This window comes from Rhinolophus sinicus, chromosome 1, assembly GCF_057876585.1.
Source record: "Rhinolophus sinicus isolate RSI-liver-muscle chromosome 1, RSI-T2T, whole genome shotgun sequence".
Classification (NCBI taxonomy): Eukaryota; Metazoa; Chordata; class Mammalia; order Chiroptera; family Rhinolophidae; genus Rhinolophus; species Rhinolophus sinicus.
The window spans coordinates 105702399-105727657 of NC_142501.1; the positions used below are offsets into that span (position 1 = coordinate 105702399).

General features: G+C 39.1%; 1 protein-coding gene across 1 annotated transcript in view; it reads left to right on the forward strand.

Moving 5' to 3' along the window:
* Positions 1–25259, forward strand: part of LOC148759166 (ankyrin repeat domain-containing protein 26-like) — a 144720-nt gene that overhangs the window by 15539 nt on the left and 103922 nt on the right. Inside the window, exons 4-9 of the mRNA XM_088793155.1 lie at positions 9011–9630; positions 13113–13227; positions 13390–13563; positions 19177–19283; positions 20595–20732; positions 23054–23173. Coding sequence (XP_088649281.1) covers positions 9395–9630; positions 13113–13227; positions 13390–13563; positions 19177–19283; positions 20595–20732; positions 23054–23173 — 890 coding nt within the window. The 5' untranslated portion in view covers positions 9011–9394. The remainder of the gene's footprint in view (positions 1–9010; positions 9631–13112; positions 13228–13389; positions 13564–19176; positions 19284–20594; positions 20733–23053; positions 23174–25259) is intronic.

A 25259-nucleotide genomic window follows, 5' to 3' on the forward strand; every position in this document is an offset into this window, starting at 1 on the left:
TTAGAAGCTCAATATACCATTACATGCCATAGAATGAAGTTCAATTTGGAGCATAACCTTTTAAAAAAGTCTCACTGTTGTTCAAATGCATCTCTGCAAAACAGTAAATATGGAACCCTAGGATAAATTTGCATTAGGGTCTGTCTGAGGTGAAAGCATGTAGTCAAAGAATAACCATCACATATGAGTGTGCGTGAGACAGACAGGATGGGGATATCTTAGGGATGGTCGAGGAGGTGCTGTCCAGAAAAGAGTTGAAATTCTCAGGATAACAGAGAAGTAGCAGTGAGAGATGTCCAAGGAACTTTCGAAAGCACTCACGTGAGGGTGAGTTTTATATTCAAGCCCAGAGAAGGCATGTATTAGACCATCGTGGCCGCATGTGTGACTTAAGAATTTTCCTGCTCCCTATCCTTTTCTCATTGGGCATATTCCCACCCAGGAACCAGCTTGTCAAGATGGAGAGGAGAAGAATCTACGGTTGGAGAGGAGTGGAAAAAAAAAAAAAATGTTTATCCAACTAATTACACAACGGAGTGTTTTTATTCCGCTCACCCCCATGCTTTTTTGGTTTGTGTTCTAAGAGATGTTGTTTCCTCTCCAGAATAAGGAATTTATGCGGCAATTAATTAGTGGTACCCACAGTGGCCACCTCCCTATACCTATTGGGGCCACGTTTCTCCTCCTTAAAACTAGGCCAGAAACCAGTATTCACAAGGAACGGGGTTGGTTTCCTGCTTGGCTTGGGCTCAGCTTGTGCTCTGACAACCAGAATACCTCTGGGCCCTGCCCCAATGCTGGTCTCATCTTAGTTTAGGGCCCTGGATCTCAGGCTTACAAAACCTGTGACTTAGGGCCAGTTGTGTGGCTTGGATCTGACCCCTGCGCCCATACTAATCTTTCTTCTAGATGTGCTCCCATCTTTCCTTTGAGGACCCCAGTGTCTCTGACCCCTGTTCTGACTGACGACTGCTAAGAAACCCTGTGGGGTTGCCAAAGAGCTCCTTGCCCTGACTCCATTTCTTGCTTCTGGTTCTAGCCTTGCTTCTGGTTTTAGGCTCCCTTCAAACTAGGATCTGACTGGGCTTTGTATCTGCCTCTTACACAACCCTAGAGGGACTGAGGCTCATGTCCTGGAGAGAGAGGCAATGTTCTCAACAACAGAGTGTCAGCTGATTGTCATTGGTGCTAATTCAATGCCAAAAGGATATTCAATTTGTGGTGTGGTGAAAGAGGGAAGTTATTCAATGTAAACAGCTCAATTGTGATACAGCAGAGCTATGGTGAAGCTCAATAGTGTTACAGCTCAATTAGGAGACAGCACGGCTGTGCGTCTGCATGGCTTTGAGATGGTCCTGGGGCAAGGCCCCTCTCTTGCTTGATAGTTCTGCTCTGCTACAGTCTGCAATTCCAGGATCTCCTTTGTACAGGTCAGCTCAGATGATAGGAACACAGTGCAGGCAGAATGTTCAGTTCAGTGTGGGAGGCACGCAGCTTAGAGCAGGCTTCTCCCTGAAGGGCAGTTTGCCTGAGAGGCCCCTGTTTAGAAATGGCTGCTAGGCTCTGTTATCATAATTGAGCTCAGGTAGCCATCAGGAGCCCTTCTTGGTGGGTATCTTCTCAAGATCACCAAAAGTAGCTGCTGGATGTATTGCCCGTCTCCACCCTACCCAAGAGTTTCCGGGAGAATTTCCAAGGAAGTCAGTTTGAGCTCTGACTACTTGCAGATGCTACCCAACAGGTGCTGCAAGGAGCTCTGTAGGGCAGCACGTTATTTGCCCGTAGCCTGACCACCCCCATATGTGTCCGTGGCCTGTCCTCTCAGGAGCCCAGTTAATACAAGGAACATGTTAAAGGCAAATAATATGTGTGCCTGTCTTACACGATCCACATTATTGGAAGACCTTAGCTTCTTCACAGGCAAACACATAGAAATCACACAGATATTACATGTGTTGTGATGGACATCTTTTTCCTTCGTGGGACTCATCCGGTGGCGTACTTCTCAGGGAAGGCTTTAATGACCTGCTTTCACCTAATTTGTTTTTTCTAACTACAGTTATTTCCCTAACTACACATGTCATATATACATATCTGTTAGAAATAATTATATACAATGAAAATTGAAAATAAAAACTCCAAAGCCCTAAACCATCTTTCTATCCCATTCCTCTCTTTGAAGAACACGGTAAAAAGTGGGTGTTTGTCCTCACAAACTCTTTCTGTGCATTTACAGGCATATCAAAATGCATGTAAATATATATTTTCATAAATATTATTGAATTATTTGTATATGAAAATTATATTTTTGACCTAAGATGTACAGAGAGCTTTCCATAACATGTAAGTGCATATAAATTTATCTTCTTCTTTTAAACTGCTCTATAATTTTTCCGGTGTGTGGGTGAAACATTGATTAATGAGTCATCACCTTATGGATAGACCTGTGAGTGGTTTAGAGTCTTTTACTGACATAAGCAGTGTCGAATGAATGAATGTCTCTTGTTTAGAGAATAAGAACTGAGTGTATGAGATGTTTAGAGAAAAAGAACTAAGTGTATGAGATAATTTTTAGAAGTAGGTTTACTAGGGCAAAGGGTATCCTCCTTTTAAATTTCTACAACTGTTGATTAATTAAGATCTGTAGAAGTTGTATCAATTGACACCTTCATAAGCAGTGTATGAGGTTTTGTTTTGCTATAGCCTATCTCAGAATGTCAGTCAGTCAAGTGTTTGATTTGTTCCATTGGCATATTATTTTGGTTTTATTTTTAATGTATTGCTTAGAATCATCATATTTCCTCTTTGGGTGAACTGTCTTCTATCATCTTCTGCCAGTTTTCCTTTTGGATTGGGGGGATTTTCTTCTGGAGGTATAGGAACCATTTATATATTGAAATGATTATGTTTTGATGTCTTTTGCGTCATGAGCCTCCACCCTGCCTCACCCATATTGCTGCTTGCCAAGGCTGTGTTTTCAGTTGAATTAACTAATTCTTTTCTTCTATGAGCTCTGGATTTTGTGTCATAAATGACAGACTTTCCTTTTTTTCTGTTGTTATAATTACCTACTTTTTTGCATTTAAGTATTGATCCATCTGGGGAATTCATTTTACTGAAATACATGAGGTAAGAATCAATGACATTGAGTGCTTGCTGTCAACCAAAAATTGTGTTCCCTTTCCATAATATAAAACTGAAATTGAAACATGACAGCCACATCAAGGATGGATTTTCAGTCCTTTTGACTTGAATGTGTGACCGGTAAACAATTATAAAATATGTGAAGAAGTGGTATGTGTCACCTCCAGGCCAAGACTTTTAAAAAGTTCTCTGTCCGGTTCACCATCTAGACGTAGGCAACAGAGGATCCTATTTGAAATATGGCAACTTAAGTTACCAGAAACTCGGGTCTCTGAATCACCAGGGGCAAGATAATCGCTCAGTGACCCGTCACATCTTCAGTGACTGTCACATGAAGGAGAACTACCCTTCCCTTGTGATAAGCCACTAAAATCTTGGGGCTTATTTATTAAAGTGGCTGGCCTGGCTTTACCAATAAAGAGTCCAATGAAGAGATAGGTGTCTCTAACCACTCGTGTCTGAGCACACTTTATTTTATTTAGTGAGTGTTCTGCCCACTGCCAGTGAAAGGGAATTGTTAGTAACCTAGCATCTGTAAAGGACCTGGAATGGAGGTGGTTTATCAGCGGGTGATTTTCAGAGTTAACCACACATTCAAGTGAGAATTCTGTTCAGTGCACCTGTGTCATCCACATGAGTAGACCAGAACTTGGCAGAATCTGAAAGTAAAAAGCAGAGGTATATCAAACCAGTCAAAGCTTCTTATAATACACCTATTAATCATAATAATGCATTTCAAAGACGACATCTAGGACAAATTTAAATTAGAGTTGTATACCAGGACAACAGTAGAAAACCAGTGCTGGCTGAAGGCAACAGAGTTACCGATTTTTAGGAAATTTATTAATGATCTGTACCATCCAAAATAGGCAACATTTGTCAAGACGAATGGAGAACCAAAGATTTTATCTGCGGAATACATGAAGAAGGAGCTTGATGAACAAATACAATGCCTAAAGTAAGTGGACCACAAATATTTGGTGCTTAAGCTGAGGTTGATTTAAAGCATGACTGTATGAACTTTTCCTCTTGGCTGTCTGGCACGAGCCAGATTTTACATGTAGTTCTTTGAAGAACTACCTTGAAAACCAATCTAGTGCCTTACAGTAGTATTGAAGTACTTTGTGAGTGAGTCTTCTATTCATTTTTGCTGCAATCTCTTCAAAACCATTTGTGAATCTTTAATCAAGGGATTCAATGAAGGGAATACCTTGGAAACTGAAAGTTTTGAAGCCTTTAGCAAATTGGAATTATTAAAAAGAGTGTGTAAATAGGAAGCCATTGAATTTGTCACTACCAAAGCGAGGAAGGATGTGAATTAAGCACAGAGAGCTCCGTGTATCTGGTTGAAGTTTGAAATGTTATAACTGTGTTTTGTAATTCCCTCCCTTTTGAGAAGAATTTTTTGATGAGCTTCCTGGGGATGAATTTGCATTTGTATTGAATGGAATGAAATAGAAAAGGCCTGTTATTTTGCAACATCTCCATTTGGTTTGGCAAAACATTCAAGATAATCAGAAATAGAAACAACTTATTTGCTGAGTTTTATGGCATAAAATATTTGTCTAAGAATGACAATGGCAATGAAATAATGAAGACAGTGATGACGAAAATATTTGGACCGAAATATTTAAACATTTCCACACATAAAAGCATAAATAATAAGCTCCACATAGTAGAATTTCCCTGAACTTACCAGGAATCTCACCATCGGTAGAAACAGCACTTTTTTTTTCAATAAAACCTGAAATCTATGTAATTTTACTAACAATTGTCACCCCAATAAATTTAATTAAAAAAAATGTATGGGCTACAGAGAAGTGTCAATTAAAGGTGTCAATAAATTGAAATTCATTAATGATAAAATGCAAACTTGAAGAATATTGCCATTTTATAAACCAACTAAAAATAACAAGTTGGAGCACGAGAAAGTGAGGAGAGACACAATGTGGCAAGAAAATATTTGAGGAAATAAAGATTAAAATATTTTCAAATATGATGGAAAATATCAAACAGGTTCAACACAAGGGAAATAGGAAGTTATTTTGAAATGAATGGTAATGAACACACATCTTATGAAAATTTCTGGGTATAGTTAAAACTGCATTTAAAACAAAATGTGTAACAATGAAGGCTTTCAGAGAAAAGAATAAATGTTTAAATCCAAAGCTTGAACTACCACATTAAAAAGCTTGGAAATGGAAAGAAAATTAAAGACAGAGTAGAAAACAAGAAGAAATAAAGAGAAGAAATCAATGAATCAGTGAATGGAGAAATCATAAAGAAAATTCAGAAAGCCAGAATTTGGTTCTTGGAAAAATATGATGTCATCAATAATCCCTTGATCGAGACATAAAAGGATATAATACACATGATCAATGTCAAGAATTGCACAGGAGACATCACTGGGAGCTTGAAAATGATGCTAAGAAAATAATTAATGGCCACTTATGAATACTGGTAAATTCCTTGTAAGATAAGACATACCTAAACTGACCCAGTAAGAAACACGACATCTGAACGGTCTTACATTTTGCTAAAGAAAATGAATTTGAAATACAAAGCCTTCCCAGAAAAACTGAAGGCCCCGATGATTCCACTGGTGAATTCTGCAAATAGTTAAGGGAAAAATGAAGAAACGATATTAATTATTCATCATAAATTTCAGAAAATAGAAGAGGAGGATTATTGACCAGCTCATTTCCTGAAGGCAACATAACCCTGATATCAAAACTTGAGAAAGATGTTACAAGTAAATAGAAGTACAGACCCATATCTCTCATGATCACAGGAACAAATATTGACAAAATAGTCACAAAACAGAGCAATATTGAAACTCATCACATGACATGATCAAATGTGAGTCAGCCTAGGAATGCAACGTCGGTGCCATATTAAGAAGTCATTCGACATAAAGAGAATTCGATTAAAGTAAGAAATGACATGATAATCTTAAAAGATGGATGAAAATTGTGTGACAGAATTCAGTATCTATTCATGATCAAGCATCTCAGCTTACTCAGAATAGAGAGGATCTTTCGCAACCTGATAGAAACCGCTATGAAATACCTCCAGGTAATTATTATACTTGATGTTTCCCATAGAGATGGGAACAAGGCAGGGATCCTGCACTTAGTATGTTTTCCCACGTTTTTCTGGATGTTTTAAACCAATGTAATAAGACAAGTAAGAAATAAAGATTATATCAGAGGAAATACAATGGCTTTTATGTGCCCTTCCCATAGTTGTATAGATATACTACTAAAATCTGCAAGAACTAATAAGTGAACGTAATCAAGTTACACTATATAAGGTAAGTTTACCAAAATCAATTGTATTTTTATGTACTAGAATAACATGGAAAAGGAATTTAAAATTAGTATTATTCAAAGTGCCATAAAAATAAACAATACTTGGAAGTAAATACGCCTAAACCTAGAAGATGTTCTTGAGACAAATTAAGGACATAAATCAATACACACGTAGACCATGTTCACAGGTGGAAGCATCCATAATCCTAAAATATCTATTTTCCAAATTGATCTGTAGATCCACCATAAACTAGTCATGATCCCAGAAGGCTTTCTCTCTCTCTCTCTCTCTCTGTGGCTCTCTCTTGTTTGGATAAATTGACAGGCTGATTCTAAAATGAATATTTAAATCTAAGGAACCTAGAATCGCAAAAACAATTTGGAAAAGAAGAAAAATGTTGGACAACTTACACGACCTACTTTCAAGAATTACTGTACAGCTTTAATCTTCAAGGCAGTGTGGTATTGGCTTTAGTACAGATAATAAGATCAGTGGTCAGAAAAAAGCCACACTTAAATTGTCAACTGATTCTTTGACAGAGGTGCCAAGTTAATCCAAATTAATTAGGGAAACGATTGTCCTTTTACTAATGATGCTGGAAAAAACAGACAACTATTATGGAAAGAAAATGAATCTCTTTGCATACTTTGTGACAAACACAAGTTTATGGATCAAATGTAAAAACAAAAGTACCGTGTTTCGCCCAGAATTAGACCTAGCTGGACAACCAGCTCTATCGCATGTTTTGGAGCAAAAATTAATATAAGACTGGGTATTATATTATATTATATAAGAGCCGGTCTTATATTGCAGTAAAATAAGACCGGGTCTTATATTAATTTTTGCTCCAAAAGACGCATTACAACTGATTGTCCAGCTGGGTCTTATTTTCAGGGAAACACGGTATCTGTTTTGAGAACAACACAGGGATGAATTTTTTTGTAATCTTGGAATAGGCAAAATTTTAGAGAAGACACAGAGAGCTCTAACCAAAAATGGAGAACAAAGGGGAAGAGGAGGAGAAAGAGAAGAAAAATGGGATTTCAAAACTTTGAAAACTTTAGTTCATCAAAATACACCTTTAAAAGAATGCACAGCAAAGCCTGAGATTGAAAGAAAATGTAAGTTGAGCTTTTACATAATAATGCATATTGGACGTATAATGAAAACAATACTCCATTCAAGCATAACATATACAAATCTGAAAAATACTCTTCATCTAGAGTAAAACGTTGTGTCATGTAGAATCGTATCTTGCTAAATTTCAAAGATCGAAACATTTCTGCACTTGGAAACAGCTATGTACACTACTTAGGAGGTACATGATGTATAGAAGCACTACCGAAAACCTGCACTCGGGGTTTGTGACAAAAGGGCCAAAATATTCTCCCGAGCATCAGAAACAGTCTTTCTCTGCTGGAATCCATTTTTGAAAACTCAGAAAGACGCAACAGCTAAAATTGGACTCTTTCCTTCTGAAATGGTAGATTAGAAAAATAGTAGATACTTTTTCCACTAGATGCCAAAATTACGTAGTGATTAAGGAGAAGTGATTGCTAGTTCATAGCATTTTAGGTTCAAATGTATATGCAACTTAAAAGCACAAAAACCTAATAGTAGCCTTAACGTGTTGTAATGTAAGGGTTTCATCCCAAGAAAGTTGTCAAAGCTATTATTGGTTTATCCTTGATTTTTAGCTATAATCTTCCATGATTTATTTCTAATGATTTATATATTTTCTTTAATTTGTTTCACTTGACGTAAGGATGTTTCTCAGACTGTCTAATGATGTCTAGGTTTAATAACTGTATTATGTCTGTATGATCTATGCTTCTGGGTATTGGTAAATTCATTTTTATATTTCCTACTGTTTTATAAGGACAAAAAGATGATTAAATACTCAAATATTGGCAAAATCATTGTACAGACAAGTGTCGTGACACTGCCAAAAATGAACAGTCAGCAGTGTGGTTAGTTATGAACCGATTAACTTAATGCGAACTCACGTTTGGAAAGACAGTTGAAGGATTTAAGTGACAAATTTAAGGTGGGTTTTTAAAAAAGTGTTTGAAAATCAAACATCGGCTATAATACTACTGGTCCAGTCGTCACAAATTGACAAGTGAATATAATACCAACTAAAAGGATTGGAAAGGTGGATCTTTTCTGGCCATTCTAGACTGAATAAATTGGTGAAATCCTGAGGCAAAAGGAGCAAATTTCCTTTCTTTCTTGACATGTATACTGAAAAGAGAAAGAGATTTCTAGTTCCACAGGCCTTATTCACAAAGCAGATAAGTACAAAGTATACCCCAATTTTTAAAAGTAGATTTTTGGGTCTAAGGTGATAGATATTGAGGTTGAAAGTAAAACATTTCAAAATACAGAAGAGTTATCTCTGGGAATCAAGCTTTTAAATGCTTGTCTGTTTTATAAATCGAGATTATTAGATTTCAGTTTAGGGTACATAAAGTTGTTTTTTTCCCTTCTCTCATTTATGGTTTTTGCTTCTCCCAAGTTCTCTGCCTGTTACATCTCTGCTTTCTTAATTCAGGAAATGAAATGTCCTATTTCATTTTGCTCAGACCACCCAGCAAAAGACTGGGCCAACGCCCACCAAGGTCAGAATGGAACTCAGCGCTGCCCACAAGCAATCTCTGAAACTTGAGACACCTGGGCCTTGCACGAGTGCTCTGGGTACCCTTGACCTCAGCCACGGGGCTTCTGTGCGCATGCACAGTGACATCAGTCTCTGACCTGTGCACCGTTGCTTGGTTACAGCCATTCTCTGGGCTGAGAGATTCCAAACTTCCTAACTGCCCTGCTGGGATAGTGTGGCGACAGGGAGTTGGCTGCTCTAGAGTCTGCTGTTGGTTGGGCTCGGGAGAAAAAAAGCGTAAGAAGTGCTGAGGAGGTTCTGAAGCCCTTAGGCTTGGCCATGAAGAAGGTTATTGGCTTCGGGCTTCGGAAGGTTTTCGGAAAGAGATCACAGAGCGATGGTCTTGGCAGGCAGCCTTGGACTGGAGATGGTGTCTCCTTGCGGTCCGGGTACCACATCCAAGACAGAGATCTCCCCAAAATCCACAAAGCTGCCTGCAGGGGCGACGTATCAGAAGTGAAGAGGCTTCTCTCGCGCCATCCAGAGAGATTGAATGACAGAGACAAGCAGAAGAGGTGAGAGGGCCTGCGAGGCCAGTGGGCACGGGCGGGCCTGGAGGAGGCTGGGGGACCTGGCAGAAGGGCTCAGCGGCCCGGGCTCATCCAGGTGGAGCTCAGCCCTCCTGTCACCCAGGGCGCTGTGCTGTGTTCCCTCGCGGGTGGGGACCTTACCCGGGTGCCAGTGCCCAGGCCGACTTTGTGAGCACCAGGAACAAAATCTCAAGGACCCGTCACTCATAATTCCCCTTATAGAGCACTTTACTGACAATGTTAAAGCGATTTAACTAAATATCAATAATAGAAATGAAAAGAAGTATATGCAGCATTTTATTTTTGATGTCCACAGTTTTAGACCATATTGTTAAATACTATAGAAAAGTGCTTAATGAGAAAACGAATTCCCATAGTAGATCAACTTGTGGGCTAAAAATTCTTCAGCTAAAACCCAGTATCCGTTTTCCATCAGTGTCCACCCAGGTATGTACGGTGTTCACTGAGGGGCCTTAGAAGGGAAGCTTCCAGGGGCACATGCTGTGGGCTTGCCTAGGAAGACTCGTTTTCTCCCCGTGTGTGCTCTTCCTGTAGGTATCAGTTTTACATAAGCCGGCTAAACTCTCAGGGCTTTACAAGTTTGGGTTGCACGTGCTGTCTCTTTGATTGTGGTGATGACATTAAGAATCGTTTTGTACAGTAGACAAAGATTTGCCCTTCTAGGTGTCAACAGGTGCTCTATTGCCACAATTTCTTTACTAAGAGCTGAAAAGAGAGATAAATGATTGGAATATAGCTGAAAATGCCCAAACACCCTAATATAGGTAGGATGTTAGAGCTTGATAGTGACGGCATTTCACGTTAGTAGAAAAGATGAATTACTCATGAATGATGGAGAAATACCTGTTAAGTATTTGGAGAAAATTCGTTAGATTTTCATATCACAAAAATAAGTTCCAGATGTACTATAGATAAAAACTTATAAATATACGAAATGAGGAACGTACCAGAAGAAAACAGAAATGCCTATTTATACATTTTTTTATGTTGGCGAAGACTTCAAAAGCAAGAGTTCAGAAGGTTGGTTGAGCAATATAAGAAATCAGTAGTCTCTGTATATCAGAAAATAATATTAACAAAATAAAAGAAAATGTACTTGCAAATTATGTACGGCATAAATATATCAGGGAAAAGTGTATCTTCGTTTTATAGAGAAGTGTCTGAAATCAACAGAAAAAACGCACTCGAATTTTGAATGGGACCAAGTTCTTTCTGTGTATCTATAAGTGACCAATACTTAGTGTCCCAGGTGAAAAAAGGAATTCAAATTGAAAGAGAGATGACAACTTCTTTTCCATCCTCAAAGGTTGAGAAGATGAGGAGCCATGGTACTTGTACTGCTGCTTCAAGTTTAAGTTGCTTCTGACTTTTCAAACGGGCAGTTGGTGATAAGTACCACATTTAAAAATGTGTGTTCCCTTTACGCATCAATTCCAAGTACTAAAATATCTTTATGAAATAATTAGATAAATCACATACAATTTGTTTTTCTCAGCACTGCTTACAATATCAATGTATTGTGAAGAACTCACATCAAGGGATTTCGTAAATAAATTGCAGTGCATCCGTAGGATGGAAATACCTGAGACCGTTGAAGGTGGTATGGATGATACATACATGCTCACATGCAAAGATGTACTCTGGTAGATCGGAAAAGGAGAAAAGCATTCCTTTGATTATAGACACACACAGACTACGATATTATTTTAGCCAAAAATATGTGCAAACTTGATATCTGAGTATTTGTACTGTGACATTTTCTTTTTAAAAAAATCTGATCTCTACACTGAACATATACAGAAATTCTAGTAATGGTTTATTATTAATAAAGTAATCCCAGGTAATATTTCATTATTCCCAGGTATATGAATCTTGTTCAGATTAAAACAATTTCTCACTTCTATTTTTTAATATATATTTTTTAAAGATTGGTATTTTTGGCAACTTTTAGCCTCTTCAGAAGTAAAGGCAGTCTTTTTATCTGTGCCTGTAGAAGTTCATGTATCTGTATTTCTGTACACACTTAGTTTTTTTTTTTTATTATATAGTGCTTCATTACCTATAATATTAAATGATTTTTGATTAATCATTTTGGTTCTGTCTTTGTGGAGATCAAAACAGCACATATAAGTGATTATTACTATTGCAGAAGTACTGCTTTACTATAAAAATGTTGTTTACAAATGTTGAAATCTCCAGCTATAGTTATCCATTCTTTCAATCCATTTATTCATCAAATATACACTGAATAACTGTTACGGAGCAGACACAGTCTACCCAGGACTCTCAGAATCTATCTCTCAGGCCCTTTTCATCCTTAAAAACTTTATGTTGCCCAGTAGGAGTGAAATGAAAAATTGTAAATGGAAGTATTTGTACCTAATCTCAATTGAAGCTTTTCCTCCCCCATTTCAAACAAAAGGATTTCTACAGTTAGGACGTTGTGAACAGTGACCAAATTTGCTGTTCAGCTAGTGTGCAATAGTATTAAATATGAATATTGATCATTGGAAATCATCCGATTTTCATATAATCTTTGAATCTCCACAGTCAATGAAATGAGCCATCCCTAGTCACTTGACTCCTGAGTCTCCTTTGGCGTCAAGTTTCTTGAAAATCAAAACAAGAATTACTTTGTGATTTTAGTCCTCTTTCCCCGTGATGCTCTTAAGAACGAACATTTATTTAGATGCCAACTTACGAGGAGAACTGTGGAAGGTCTGGTGTGTTTCCATTATTTCACTTCACGTCAGGCACCACGGGTGGTAGGATGCCCGTTCTTGTAAGTACCAGTAAGAAATTATTTAAATGCTGCCAACTATACTTTCAAGGCATTCTGAATTATGCATTGCCTTCCAGTGTCAGAGGTGTTAAAATATGAGAAAAGAAGCATCTTAGAACCACTGCAATGCAGTGTTCTTTCTTAATCCTTAAAACACAGCTGCAAAGTAGGTAGAATGATATCATTTTACTTAATTGAAATGTTGTCTTGTAAAGTAGTAGTGATGGTAATAATTCGGATAATATTACCAAACAGTTATTGAGTGTGTGTTTTGTGCTAGGAACCTAAGTAAACACTTTGCATAGATTCCCATTTAAGCCAACAACAGTGCCCTGTGATGTTAAGTACTATTTTTATCCCCATTTGTTGATGAGGAAATGGAGGCACACAAAGGCTAAGGGACAGCTATTAAGTGGTAGAGTTAAGTTAGGATCAAACCCAAGTTGAGCTGATTCCCCAGGGCATGCTCTCTGTAGTCGCTTAGGCTGCTCTTTCATTAGTGTGGCGAGTAACAAGAGCTCGTGAATGTTGTCCTTTGTGCAGAAGAAAACTCCGTGTTGGTTCTGAAGGCATTGGAGTAGTGTGTCATGTTTACAATTGCATGCAGAACTGCATGTTTGAGACGGTGCCCTGTAATGTCCTAAATGTCCTCTCACCCTCATAGGACTGCTCTCCATTTGGCCTGCGCCTTTGGCCGTCTGGAAGTGGTGACTCTTCTAGCAGAGAAGAAATGCCAGATGAATGTCGGTGACAACAGAAACAAGACAGCTCTCATGAAGGTATGTGGTAGCCAGCTCTGTCAACAGGAGATGGATTTGGTTTAATTATTTAGAATAAAAATGAATTTCTCTCAATTAACTATACCTAATTGTGGAAACTTGTGGAATGCTTACTTTGAATTCCCATAATTTACCGTTTATTTAATGACGTAATCCTGACAGGCCGTGGAGAGCCAGGAAGAGGAGTGTGCAACAATCCTACTAAAACACGGAGCGGACCCACATATGAAGGACTTCCTTAGCAACACGGCTCTCCACTATGCGGCCATGGGGCACAACACGGCGATAGCTGAACAGCTCCTGCAACACCAGGCAGATATGGAAGCAACCAATGAGGTATAGATCCACAGATGTATGTATTTATACACTATTTATAATACATGTGTTTCAGCCACAAGCATTTTATTTCTAGTCGATATATACTGCATGCTGTACATCAGGCCCTGTCGCCACAGAAACAAATCAAAGCCAAGTCAGGAAGGGGAAATGGGTTGGCCACAGAAAGGGCCCAGCTCTGGCCTGTAACAGTCCTGTTACTGCGTGGGAGTGGGTGCAAGGCTCAGAGCCCACCGAGGACTGAAGACCTGGTGGGCTGGAAGTATGTGGGGGTGGCTGCTACAGGGCAGGGCCTAGGAGATGGGTGCTCCTGGGGGTGGGTGGGAGGAAGGGTGGAACTTGGGTCCCGGCCGGGGAGCTGGCGATATGCAGGTGGGGAGGGGAAGCAGCAGGACACAGGCCCTGAGCAGCCCAGGCCTCGGGGGTTCTGAAGATTGGGGCAGGAGGGCCAGTCACGTTTGGACATCCAGCAGGGGCATCCACCTGTGCTCCTAGCCACTCTGCCAGCCATGGCCCCCCTTGGGGTCTCCACCTCGGAGTGGGGCTCCTGCTCAGCCTCGTGGAGATGCTGGGCGGGTTGTAGTTGTACAGAGGGAGCAGGTGATGGGGTTGCATTCACCCCTTTTTGTTCCTGGACGTACATCACCGCTCGCCAATGCAACCCCAGCAGGAATGCCCTTGGTTGACACAGGAAGGGTCAATTTTACATCTTTGGAAGCTCAAGCGTCCCCTGAATGCAAACAGTTGGAACTCAATTTTCTAAAATTTTACTTCACATGATCATACCTCTAAAGTAGCAGTAGAGGGCACAGCTCTCCTTTATGCACTTGTGACAAATTACTTGTGAAAACACAACTTGTTAGAGGCAACACTTCCTTTTTTAAGTGTTTTTTCACGTCCGAGTTGTTTTCCAATTAATGCAAAACAATGCAGGAAAGCACAATTTGCCTTTGAAATCGGCTTCTCCTTAAAACTCAAACGAACAAAAGCATTTTACAATATCATTGAAATCTTCCTGCTGTTGACAAGTTGCTATTTATAAACAAGTGATTTATATAAAGCTATTTAGCTCCCATTGGCCAAAGCCTGAGAGGGAAAAAGGAAAGGGAAAGGAAATAACTGTGAGAAATACGCAGGGGAATTTGGAAATTGAACTATTGAGAGGAAATAACAAGAAGAGATTTTTCAAAAACTCATGGACACAGACAACAGTTCGATATTTTCCAGAGGGTAGAGAGGGGAGGGGTGATAGATGAGGAAAAAGGGTCAAATATATGGTGATGGAAGGGGAACTGACTCTGGTGGTGAACACACAATGCAATATACAGATGATGTATTATAGAAATGACACTTGCAACCAACTACTAACCAATGTCACCCCAATAAATTTAATTAATAAAAGTGTTTTTTTATTTTTGTTTTCCTTCAGTTTATATGCTTAGTCAAGGTCCTCTGCAGTTTTGGGGGATAATAATCCTTAGCTTGGGAGAGAGAGTCAGTGAGTTTTAAACTCCCCCGAGACCACTTCTAGGAAGGCTCCGAATCCTCCAAATTACAGTGAACAGGTGGCAATTAAGTGGGAAACGAGGGAAGGACAGATAATTAAGTGACATATCATCCTGTTCTGGCAGAAAGAGCCACCTAGGTAAGAGTCTAAACTCTGCTGTGAAATCTAGACTGTCCCATGAGAAGAAAGGAGTTTAGCTTTAACGAAATCAAGTTGCATTTTGAGTTATTAATCCCGTTTCCTCTCCTACCCAGGAAATTAAGTGTGCTTTTCATAAGTGACATGTCTCTTCCACTTTTATTTGGCCTAATCCTCAATGTCAGAGGAAATTGGTGACATAGGCGAGAGAAGACACTGAAGTGATCGTCTACTGGACTAGTTCTCGGCTAGAATTGTGCTGGCAAATCAAAGTCACCCTAGGAACTTTAAAAACATTTACAATCATTCACAAGCTAGGCTCTTCCCTGAAGGTTTTGACTGAGTAAAGCTAATAAGGCCTGGACATGTGTTATTTAGAAATATTTCCCTGAGATTCGGATACAACTCTTGGTGAAGAACTACTAGTGCAATATATCAATTCGCAGATCTCAGATACTTAAATATCTCTAGAAGAGGTGGAGTTTGGGAGGTGATTACCCTCCAGCTCTCTCCTTCCCAACACTCTTCGCCTGACTTTTGAACTGTCTGTACCTCTGGGCTCGAGAAGTGGAAGGAAATATCATTGGCGGTATCTACTGGCTTAAAGAAGAACACCTTTTTCCTTTCAGCCATCAGTCATTCACTGGCGCTCAGAGAATCTTCAGAAATTTGCTGATGGGTGGTCTCCTAATGCGCAGAATCGGGCCCTTTAAGAATTTTGCATGTTTGTTTGTGCTCCGCTTGTTAGATCAACAAATGCTTACTGCAAGCAGGGTTTCCTGCAGTAATAGGAAATTGTGAGCCTACTTTTTTGCCTGTTGTTCTGTAAATCTCCAGTTTTCTTTTCTTTGTTTTTTAGTTAAATTTATTGGGATGACAGTGGTTATTGTATTTAAATAGGTTTCAAGTGTACATTTCTTTTCTTTTTTTTTTTTTATTAAATTTATTGGGGTGACAATTGTTAGTAAAATTACATAGATTTCAGGTGTACAATTCTGTATTACATCATCTATAAATCCCATTGTGTGTTCATCACCCAGAGTCAGTTCTCCTTCCATCACCATATATTCGATCCCCCTTACCCTCATCTCCCACCCCCCAACCCCCTCCCCCCTTATACTCTGGCAACCACCAAACCATTGTCTGTGTCTATGAGATTCTGTTTCTCATTTGTTTGTCTTGTTCTTTTTGGTTTATATACCACATATCAGTGAAATCACATGGTTCTCTGCTTTTTCTGTCTGACTTATTTCGCTCAGCATTACACTCTCAAGATCCATCCATGTTGTCACAGATGTTCCTATATCATCTTTTCTTACTGCCGAATAGTATTCCATTGTGTATATATACCACAACTTCTTCATCCATTCATCTATCGAAGGACATTTTGGTTGTTTGCATGTCTTGGCCACCGTAAACAAAGCTGCAATGAACATTTCTATAATGCGTCATCTATATGTCACATTATGTGCTCACCACCCAGAGTCAGTTCTCCTGCCTTCACAGTATATTTGACCCCCCTTACCCTCCTCTACTATCCACCGTCCCCCCTTACGTTCTGGTAAGCACTCAACTGTTGTCTGTGTCTATGAGTTTTTGTTTCTTTGTCTTGTTCATCTGTTGCTTTCAGTTTCCTATCCCTCATATGAGTGAAGTCGTATGGTCCTCGACTTTCTCTGTCCGATTTGTGTTGCACAGCATAATAATGTCATGATCCATGCGTGTTGTCCCAAATGGCAGCATTTCATTTGTTCTATGGCACAGCAGTATGCCATAGTGTATACATACCACATCTTCTTTATCCAGCCATCTATTGAAGGACAGTGTGGTTGTTTCCGTTTCTTGGCCACTGTAAATGATGCTGCAGTGATCGAAAGTGTGTGATAAACTCTCTCAGTATGTCTGGGAAATTCATAGAGCCGTGGCTTAATCACGATGGTAGGTTTAAACATGAAATCCCATGAAGTTAGTAGCAATACAGATGGGAAGTGTCAATAATTTAGTGTCAGCAGTCCTCTAATGTAATTATCCATTGGATTAACAATCTGAAAAATGAATACAGATAGATTATGGTTTGAATAAGAATGGGAAAAATTCTTGAAGTGGGTGTAATGAGTCTAAATGACAGTTTTGTTGCATGTTGGGGCCCAGGTTTTTAATGAAGCATATGATACTAAAAAACGGAAAGATTTTACATACAAATATTCACATTATACACAAACATTTGGAAAAGGCAGATAAAAAATCCCAAGTGGGCCATAGACTAGTTGTGGCTCCTCGATATGTTTAGTTTGCCCCCCTATGTTGAGCCAACATCGAGAGTTTGGGGACCGATGAGAAACAACGATGTCAAGCTTCTCTTAACGAATCCAGCCTGGTCCCCTTGAGCCCTGACTACAGTGGGTGTCCTGTGGCGAGGCTGCGCCTCTTCTATGAGACATGTGTTCCCCAGAGTGCTGCTGTCCCCACCTGGGTTCTTCACTTACTTGGGTCCCCTTCTTTGCCTCCGGAAGCACTGGAGTGTGCGATTCCTCTCAACAGAGTATTTTGATAAACATTTCAAGATTTTCAAGACAGTCCATGTTGATTTATTATATGTGTTCTCTGTTAATCTCCTTAGAATGAGAGTAAGTTTTTCAAGCTAGAATTCCTAAGTTGTTTTTCTTTTAAAAAAAGAAAAAGAAAAAGAAAAAAAACTTCCTTTTTCATTATACGTCCTATAAATGATCATACCCATGGAAATGGCTTTAAGTCTTATGAGGTCAGTGATGGCTATAGTTGTAGGTGTCATGCATATTCCAGTCAGCATTCTATCTTCCTCCTCAACAGGGTTCCTTAAAACTGCAAGTGATTTAGTCGCTTTCATGATGCTAAAAGATCAGTATTAAAACGTTAACTGATAAGCCATGATATTTTATTTCGGAGTTATATTTTGCCTGAGCCGTAAAATAATTTTAAGTAGCAATTAAAATAGACCCAGAATAAAAACAGATTTTTTTCAAAAATTAGATTGGCATTGGGGTCCCAAGATTATCATTGTAACTGAGAATGAAATTTCACATTGAGCTTACCAACAGCCCAGATAAAAACCCATCATCTTATAATGGGAGAAAACCCATGGACCATTTAGCGATAAACAATCAAAGGTCATTTGAAGCCTAACTCTTTTTAATTTAGAGTCCATTTCTTTAGTGACCCTTTTGGAGCAGGAGAGCCTGAAGTTGACATCTGGGATCCTGAGAACATGGATAGAAGTGAAGCAAGCATGTTTGCATAAGCTGCAGAAAACCTTCACCTCTGTTGGAAAGCTCTCCAAACTATATCCCTGAAATTCCATGATATTTCAAACGTTAATGTTTGCCACAGAAAAGTATTGTCAAATCGGGAATAAGCAACCTGAAACACTTCTTTAGTAATAGCCATATAAAGCACAGTTTTATAATACTTCTCAAACACAGGTGCTCTTTCTGGAATCTTCCTACTGGGCCACAGTAGTTAATTTCTGGTAAAGTACATATTCTTTGGAATACAATGTAACAAACACTGCCCCAGAAACAATTATTTAGGTTTTCAATTCAATAAAACGACTTAAAGCATTTACGTCTATGATTTCGAGCTTGGAGACACAGGGATGAAGAATAGCCCCTGCCCTCCAAAAGCTCCGGGTTCAGACGGGAACGATGAAATCACTGCAGTGCAGTGCGGTAGAGACTGTGATAGGAGCAAAGATTTTGGAACCAGGGCTGTCAGTGTTTGAGGGGAGTTCTGGAGAATGAGGTGGAAGTTCATCCGTTGGAGAGGAAGAAGGAGGATATTTTAAAGGGAAGAGCCGCAGATGACAGCACAGAGGGCTACTTTGTATTTACTTTCTCTAGTGTATGTTCAAGTTTAGAGGATCTTTTATGAGTTTTCAAATTCGATGTAGAACTATGTAGTTTTTAAGCTGTAAAATGTTTTCTGTTTTACAGTTTGATTTTACACCACTTTTATTTGCTGTGCATCGGAAGAGCCAGGAAATGGTGGAGTTTTTACTCGAGAGACATGCAAACATACATGCAGTTGATAAGTGGAAAAGGTACAGTGGTTTGTTCTGTTGTTTTTAAACTTAGAACTGTTTTAGAGCGGTAACAGTTACTCAAGTCAGAAAGATTAATAAGAAGAGGATTAACCTATGATTACAAAGTGAAAAATATCAGCACATCATCCGTTAGGTAGAAAAGCAATTATTCTGACTGGTGAACAGGAAGAACCGTATCCTGCAGGATTCATATTCCTTTATGATATCGACTGATGTCATTTGTCATTGCAGTTTGGGGTCACATGGTATTATATTAGCTAAAGGGTTTTCACTGTAATTTTACTAGTTTTGTATAGTATGGAGTCTAACTTAGTTTATGATACAATATGGGATTTAGTCTCTCTGACAGTTTTTTTAACCTCTGCCGTGTATTCAGTTTTCCTTAAAAGATGCACGTTAAAGGTAAATAGGAGTTGATTTTGTTGTTTGGATGACTCTGCTTGAAATTGTTTTCTTCAAGGAATGCTGATGTCATAGGGATTTCCCTAAGTGACTGTGAATTGCTACTACCAGATATTCCTCCGTTTTTATCCTTTTTCATTTCTAGTCTATTTTGATGTGTTTTTGTTTTATCATTTTTAATTGGTATGAGTAGAAGGGAGAAAGACAACATTAACTGAATAAACTTCTTCTTTAATGAAACAAGTCATGGATGGGTGATAAAAAAAGAGATGGGCTTTCAGTTCACTCAGGACTGGGTTCAATGCTCAGCTTTCCTACGTGTCACGTGTGTGACCATGGGAACATTACTGTCATCACCAAACATGTTTCCCGATGTGGAAACGAGGAAAATCATATCTCCTTCGAGGATGGTCGTGTGTCATGACCTGGCGTGTAATTCGGTGCCCAGCACGTGCTTATGCGCACCATTAACTTCAATGATGACAATGATTGCTAGAATTATTATTAATACTATTGTTTTGAGCCTGCCAACTAGCTTTAATTTACCTGACTTCTAGCTGACTTTGGATGTAACGTATATAAGACTAAGGAAGAAACGGGAAATTCTTCATTGAAATCTTCACCTACTTCAGATAAGTGACCTCAGCAGAGTTACTTGTCTATTAAAGAACTTTAAATTAGCAACTTCTAGGTAGTACCCAAGTGGGGCAAGAGGCTTTTTGTTTTTGTTGTTTTCATGTGCCTTCATTTTAGCTTTGGACATAATTTACAAAGATGAACACTTAAGCATGTAAATGGTCAATTCTATACAGATAAGCAATATATTGAACTCGGTAGAGTCTCTCAATGTTGCTGTTTAGGTAACTTACAGTTCCTAAGGGTGAAGTTGTCTGTCTGTTATTTCAGAACAGCCCTCATGCTTGCTGTATGGGCTAAATCCTCAAATATAGTCCGGCTGCTGCTTCAGGCAGGTGCAGATGTCTTTGCTCAAGATGACATTGGATTCACTGCAGAAGAATATGCTTTATCTAAAGGTTTGAAGGAGTAAGTGTTTACATTGACATGCTAATTATCACAAAACTGAACTTCCAAATACTTTAACTGTTACTTCTTAGGTAACAGGTGAGACTTCATAACTGGGTTCAGGCAGTGGGGGCATGGCAGTGAGTTAGTAGACATCCTCAGCCAGAAACCAAACAAACGGTCAGACGTGGAAGACGTAGCAAAGGGACAGATTCCTTATCCCAGAACTTTGAAGACCTTTATCTCTAGGGATCCCAACATTCTCCATTTCATTCCAAGCATAACCCCTGTGTGTCAGGTACCAATAATGTCTCTTCTCTGACTTTTTCAACTAGTTATTTGGGGGTGTAAAATGTACAGTTTAGCAGGAAATTCTCTATTTTCTGGAGGCTATCGGCTATGCTCTCCCCCTTGAAATTTTCAAGAAGCCAAAGTGTTCCCTAAGTCCAAGGGGGACCATCCTCTTTCACAAGTCAGATGGAGAGGGAACGAAGGTCATTCTGGTGATTCATTGGTTTCCATTGATTGTGTTGCTGCAGGCTTGCTGTAGCAACGGGTCCTGTCGTCATGACTACCTGTGCTCCCAGGTGCCCTTGCTGATCCCGAGTCCTCGGTGTTCGTGGTTTTCCACACTTGGACTTCCAAGTGACGATATTTTTTACTTGACACGCATGTGTTTGTTTACATTCTCAGCCCCTATTCCAGAGCACCAGCACCCTGTCCCGGGAGCTTGGACTTCTAGCTTTAGCCACACACACCCTTCCCCAACACTGAAAAACAAAACTATGCGGGGCCCACATCTTAGCCCAGACCTCATGATGACTTACCCTTTTGAGTGTCTTGTTTTGTCTTCTGCTAGCACATGTTAGTTGGAACATTCTGAGCTGTCAGAGAGGTGCCAGTAATGCTGCAGGAAAAGATCAGACTTTCCTTTCTCCTTTGTTACCAGATCTGTACGCCAAGGCCACTTGCTATCCCATGGAGTATCTTTCCTTAGGTCCTGGAAGGTCCCATAACGCCTTTCCCACAGTAGCAGGCACTAACTTGCCTGTGATTCCTTAGTTAAGATGAGGCTCAGTGATCTGTTTTCCAAAATAATGAAAATCTGTCAAGTGACTTGACTCTCCCTCAAGTATCAGAATATTTAAAGTTTTGCCTGACATGGAAGCCAGTAAACAGGAAGCTCTGGATCTAAAGGAGGTTACTTGGTGTTAGACTAGCTGCACCCCTTCCATGCCTCATGAATGTGCATGTGTTATATCTTCCAAGTCAACTGGGGATGCCTAGGAAGGTTAGAAAGATCTGATAGTTCAGAGTTTCAGGAGGTAGTCATGAGACAGAAGTAGTCCAAGCCAGGTCTTGACTTCTATACGTTTTCTGCCACTGGTGTGATTAGCTACGATAATAGGGGGCAACTATGTTATCTGACTTATTGAGGTAACATATTTCTAAATGCCTTTAATTACAAATTACATAATAGCTGAGATGTACTGAATTACAAACCACAAAGAAAGAATAGCTAATAACCAACATTTAAAACATTTTCTGTAAACTGCAGCATTTGAATGTTAAATAGAACCTATGAAAAGCACACATTAGATTTATTTGGAATTCCAAAACAATTTCAAAAACTAAAGCTCAAAAAAACTTATTCCATTGCCTTCCATTTTGTTGTATTATCTATTTGATCCTCTGACAACCTGTAAAATAAGGCAGTGAGCTGCTTGGTTTGTAGAGGAAAACTCTGAGCCTAACAGCAGTGACTTCTCCGACAATGGATCTTGTGGACTATGGAACTAGGATTTCTCAGTTCTCGCCACTTGCCCCTGCTAATTCTAATTAACTGACTGAACTATTCTGCCCTCACCATGACTGGTTCACCTTGCTTTTTTGTCTTCTTTAATCACATGCTTAAGAAAAATTTTGTACAACTTACCATGTTGTTGTTTTTTTAACTTAAGTTGATAGGGGTGACAACGGTTAGTAAAATTACATAGGTTTCAAATGTCCAATTCTTTAATATATTGTCTGTATATCACATTGTGTGTTGACCACCCAGAGTCAGTTCTCCTTCTGTCACCATGTATTTGACCCCCTTTACCCTTTTCTACTATCTATCCCCTCTTCCACTTACTCTCTGACAGCCACTGAACTGTTGTCTGTGTCTATGAGTTGTTTTTTCTTTGTTTGTCTGTAGAACTTACAAAATTGAAGCGTATGGGATAATTCAAGTTTTTATATTAGCTCAGACATTACCTGAAATACTCTAAGAATTCCATGTTTTGATAAATGTGTTCCTGTCAGTTATACCACAGTAATATTATCACCTCTTTTACACATAGCGACGCCAAACTAATTTCTGATTGTGAAAAAGAGAGGAGATGGAAAAAGTCTTCTGACAATAACAGTCGAGGTAAGACTCCTAATAGTGAAGTATACTTTGTGGTCCTACCAGACATACAGTAAGACTAAGAAAGTTTTGCTATTGAAAGAGCTGTTAAAGCAAAATGTGTATATTGCATGTATATTTTTTCTTTCTTAGTTAATGTCTTTCTTAATAGTCTAGTATTCAGAATTATTATAAAAGTGAATTGTCGGTATTTAAAATCTGAGAGCGTATTGTGTGAAAAGAAAGTCATTTATCTAGTCATGACCCCTACAATCCCATATGATATTTGTGTAAATACGAAAAATGATTTTTAAATCAGTATGTTGTATGTTTCTTCTATAATCACCTTGCAACAAGTTGGACTTGTTCTAAAAATGGACCTTTGTTTAAATTTTACATCAAATGGCTTACAGGTAGTGAATGAATTCTTGTGATTACATTGTGGTTTGTCTCACCATAATGTAACTAAAACTAGGAACTCAACAATACCTTCCTAGTCCCATAAACAAATGGCAAACAGTAAGAACTGCAAAACTTAGCCAGTGTGAAGGAATCGCAGTGAGACTGTTTTTGAAAGGTATCTCCTGATGCAAGTCAGTAAAGCTGTGCCTTGCTGAGAATCATGGGTTATTTTCCATGTGGCTATGCCAACAAGTTCTCACTAGTATCACCTTTTTTCCTCATAAGTCAAAACAGAGTGAGACATGTTGACCTCATTAGAAGAAGCTGTTTTCTTCTGTTCGTTGGATAGTTGTCATGACAGTGTAATTTCTCTAGAACAAGATGCTCTGTAGCCATTAGTCAAAAGATAATCACAATAAATGTTCCCATAGCCCAACTTAGGACTCGAAAGATGATAATAAAAGTACAGAAAAGTTTCACAATGACAAAAACGCTATTCTACTCACTGGATGTGGCACCTTGTGCATTGTACAACATGAAATGCCCGAGGACCCCTTAAACATAGTAGACCTCTATCAAAGCACTTGTGTCGGTGGTTTTGCAAGTTATAGGAAACACAGAGATGAGACGGAATTTGATCTTTAATGTGCCCCTAATACTTTAGAGCTGTCCCTGGTTTATTTCTGGGGTTTCTTAAAACAGAATTTTCAAGGGCAATCTTTTCATTCATTTATTTATTTGCCTCTGCAGCCGTTTGCTATGTAAGCATCAGGTGTCTTTTAGGTACTAAGTATTATTTTGATGTTGCAGAAGACAAGCGTTTTAAAACCACAGTCCCTACCTTCCAAGAGCTTGTTCTTATCGTTGTCATTGCTATTATTTACTATACGTTACACAGTGCTTACTAGGTGCCAGAGCCCACTGAGAGCTTATCATTATCATTATTGTTTTTCATTGGGTGTGTAGTATGAGATCTGACAATTAAGTTCGAGAACTCGCCAGCGTGCACTTACATTATTAGCAGCACTGTACAAACAGCTCAGTAAGGTTTCATAACCTTGGTATATCAGTGTCTCAGAGCTGTGTTCGTGTTGACGTGTGGCAGTGTCTTGCTGAGTGGCGCTCATTATTGTTGTTGCATGTTTTTGTGTGCCATTGCGAGGCTGTCTGAGCTTGAATTAGAGCTATGATCAAACATTAAATTTCTTGTTAATCTTGGCAAGAGTGGAAGTCAAATCAGAAACATGTGAGTCCAGGTTCATGGGGATAATGTCGTGAAGAAAACGGCCATGTACAAATGGATTAAACGTTTTTCTGAGGGGAAAGATTGCGTCACTGATGAAGAGACGTCAGGGTGGCCAATAACGACCAGAACTGAGGAAAACATTGCAAAAGTTCATCGAATTGTGAGTCAAATGCATCGGCTGACTGTGAGAAGCATAGCAGACCAAGTACACATCGATAGAGAAACAGGAAAATTTTAACTGAAAATCTTGGCATGAGAAAGGTGTGTGCAAAAATGGCTCCAAAGGAGCTCACTGATGAACAAAAGCAAAGGAGAGTCAAAGGTTGCCAAGACCTTTTGGATAGTCAAGACAATGTTTTGAGCCGTGTTTTCGCTGGTGATGAAACATGGGTGTACCATTATGATTCTGAAACAAAGCATCAAAGTGCACAATGGAAGTCAGCCAATTCTCCACGACCAAAAAAGTTCTGTCAGTCCAAATCAAGAGTCAAAACAATTTTACTAACCTGTT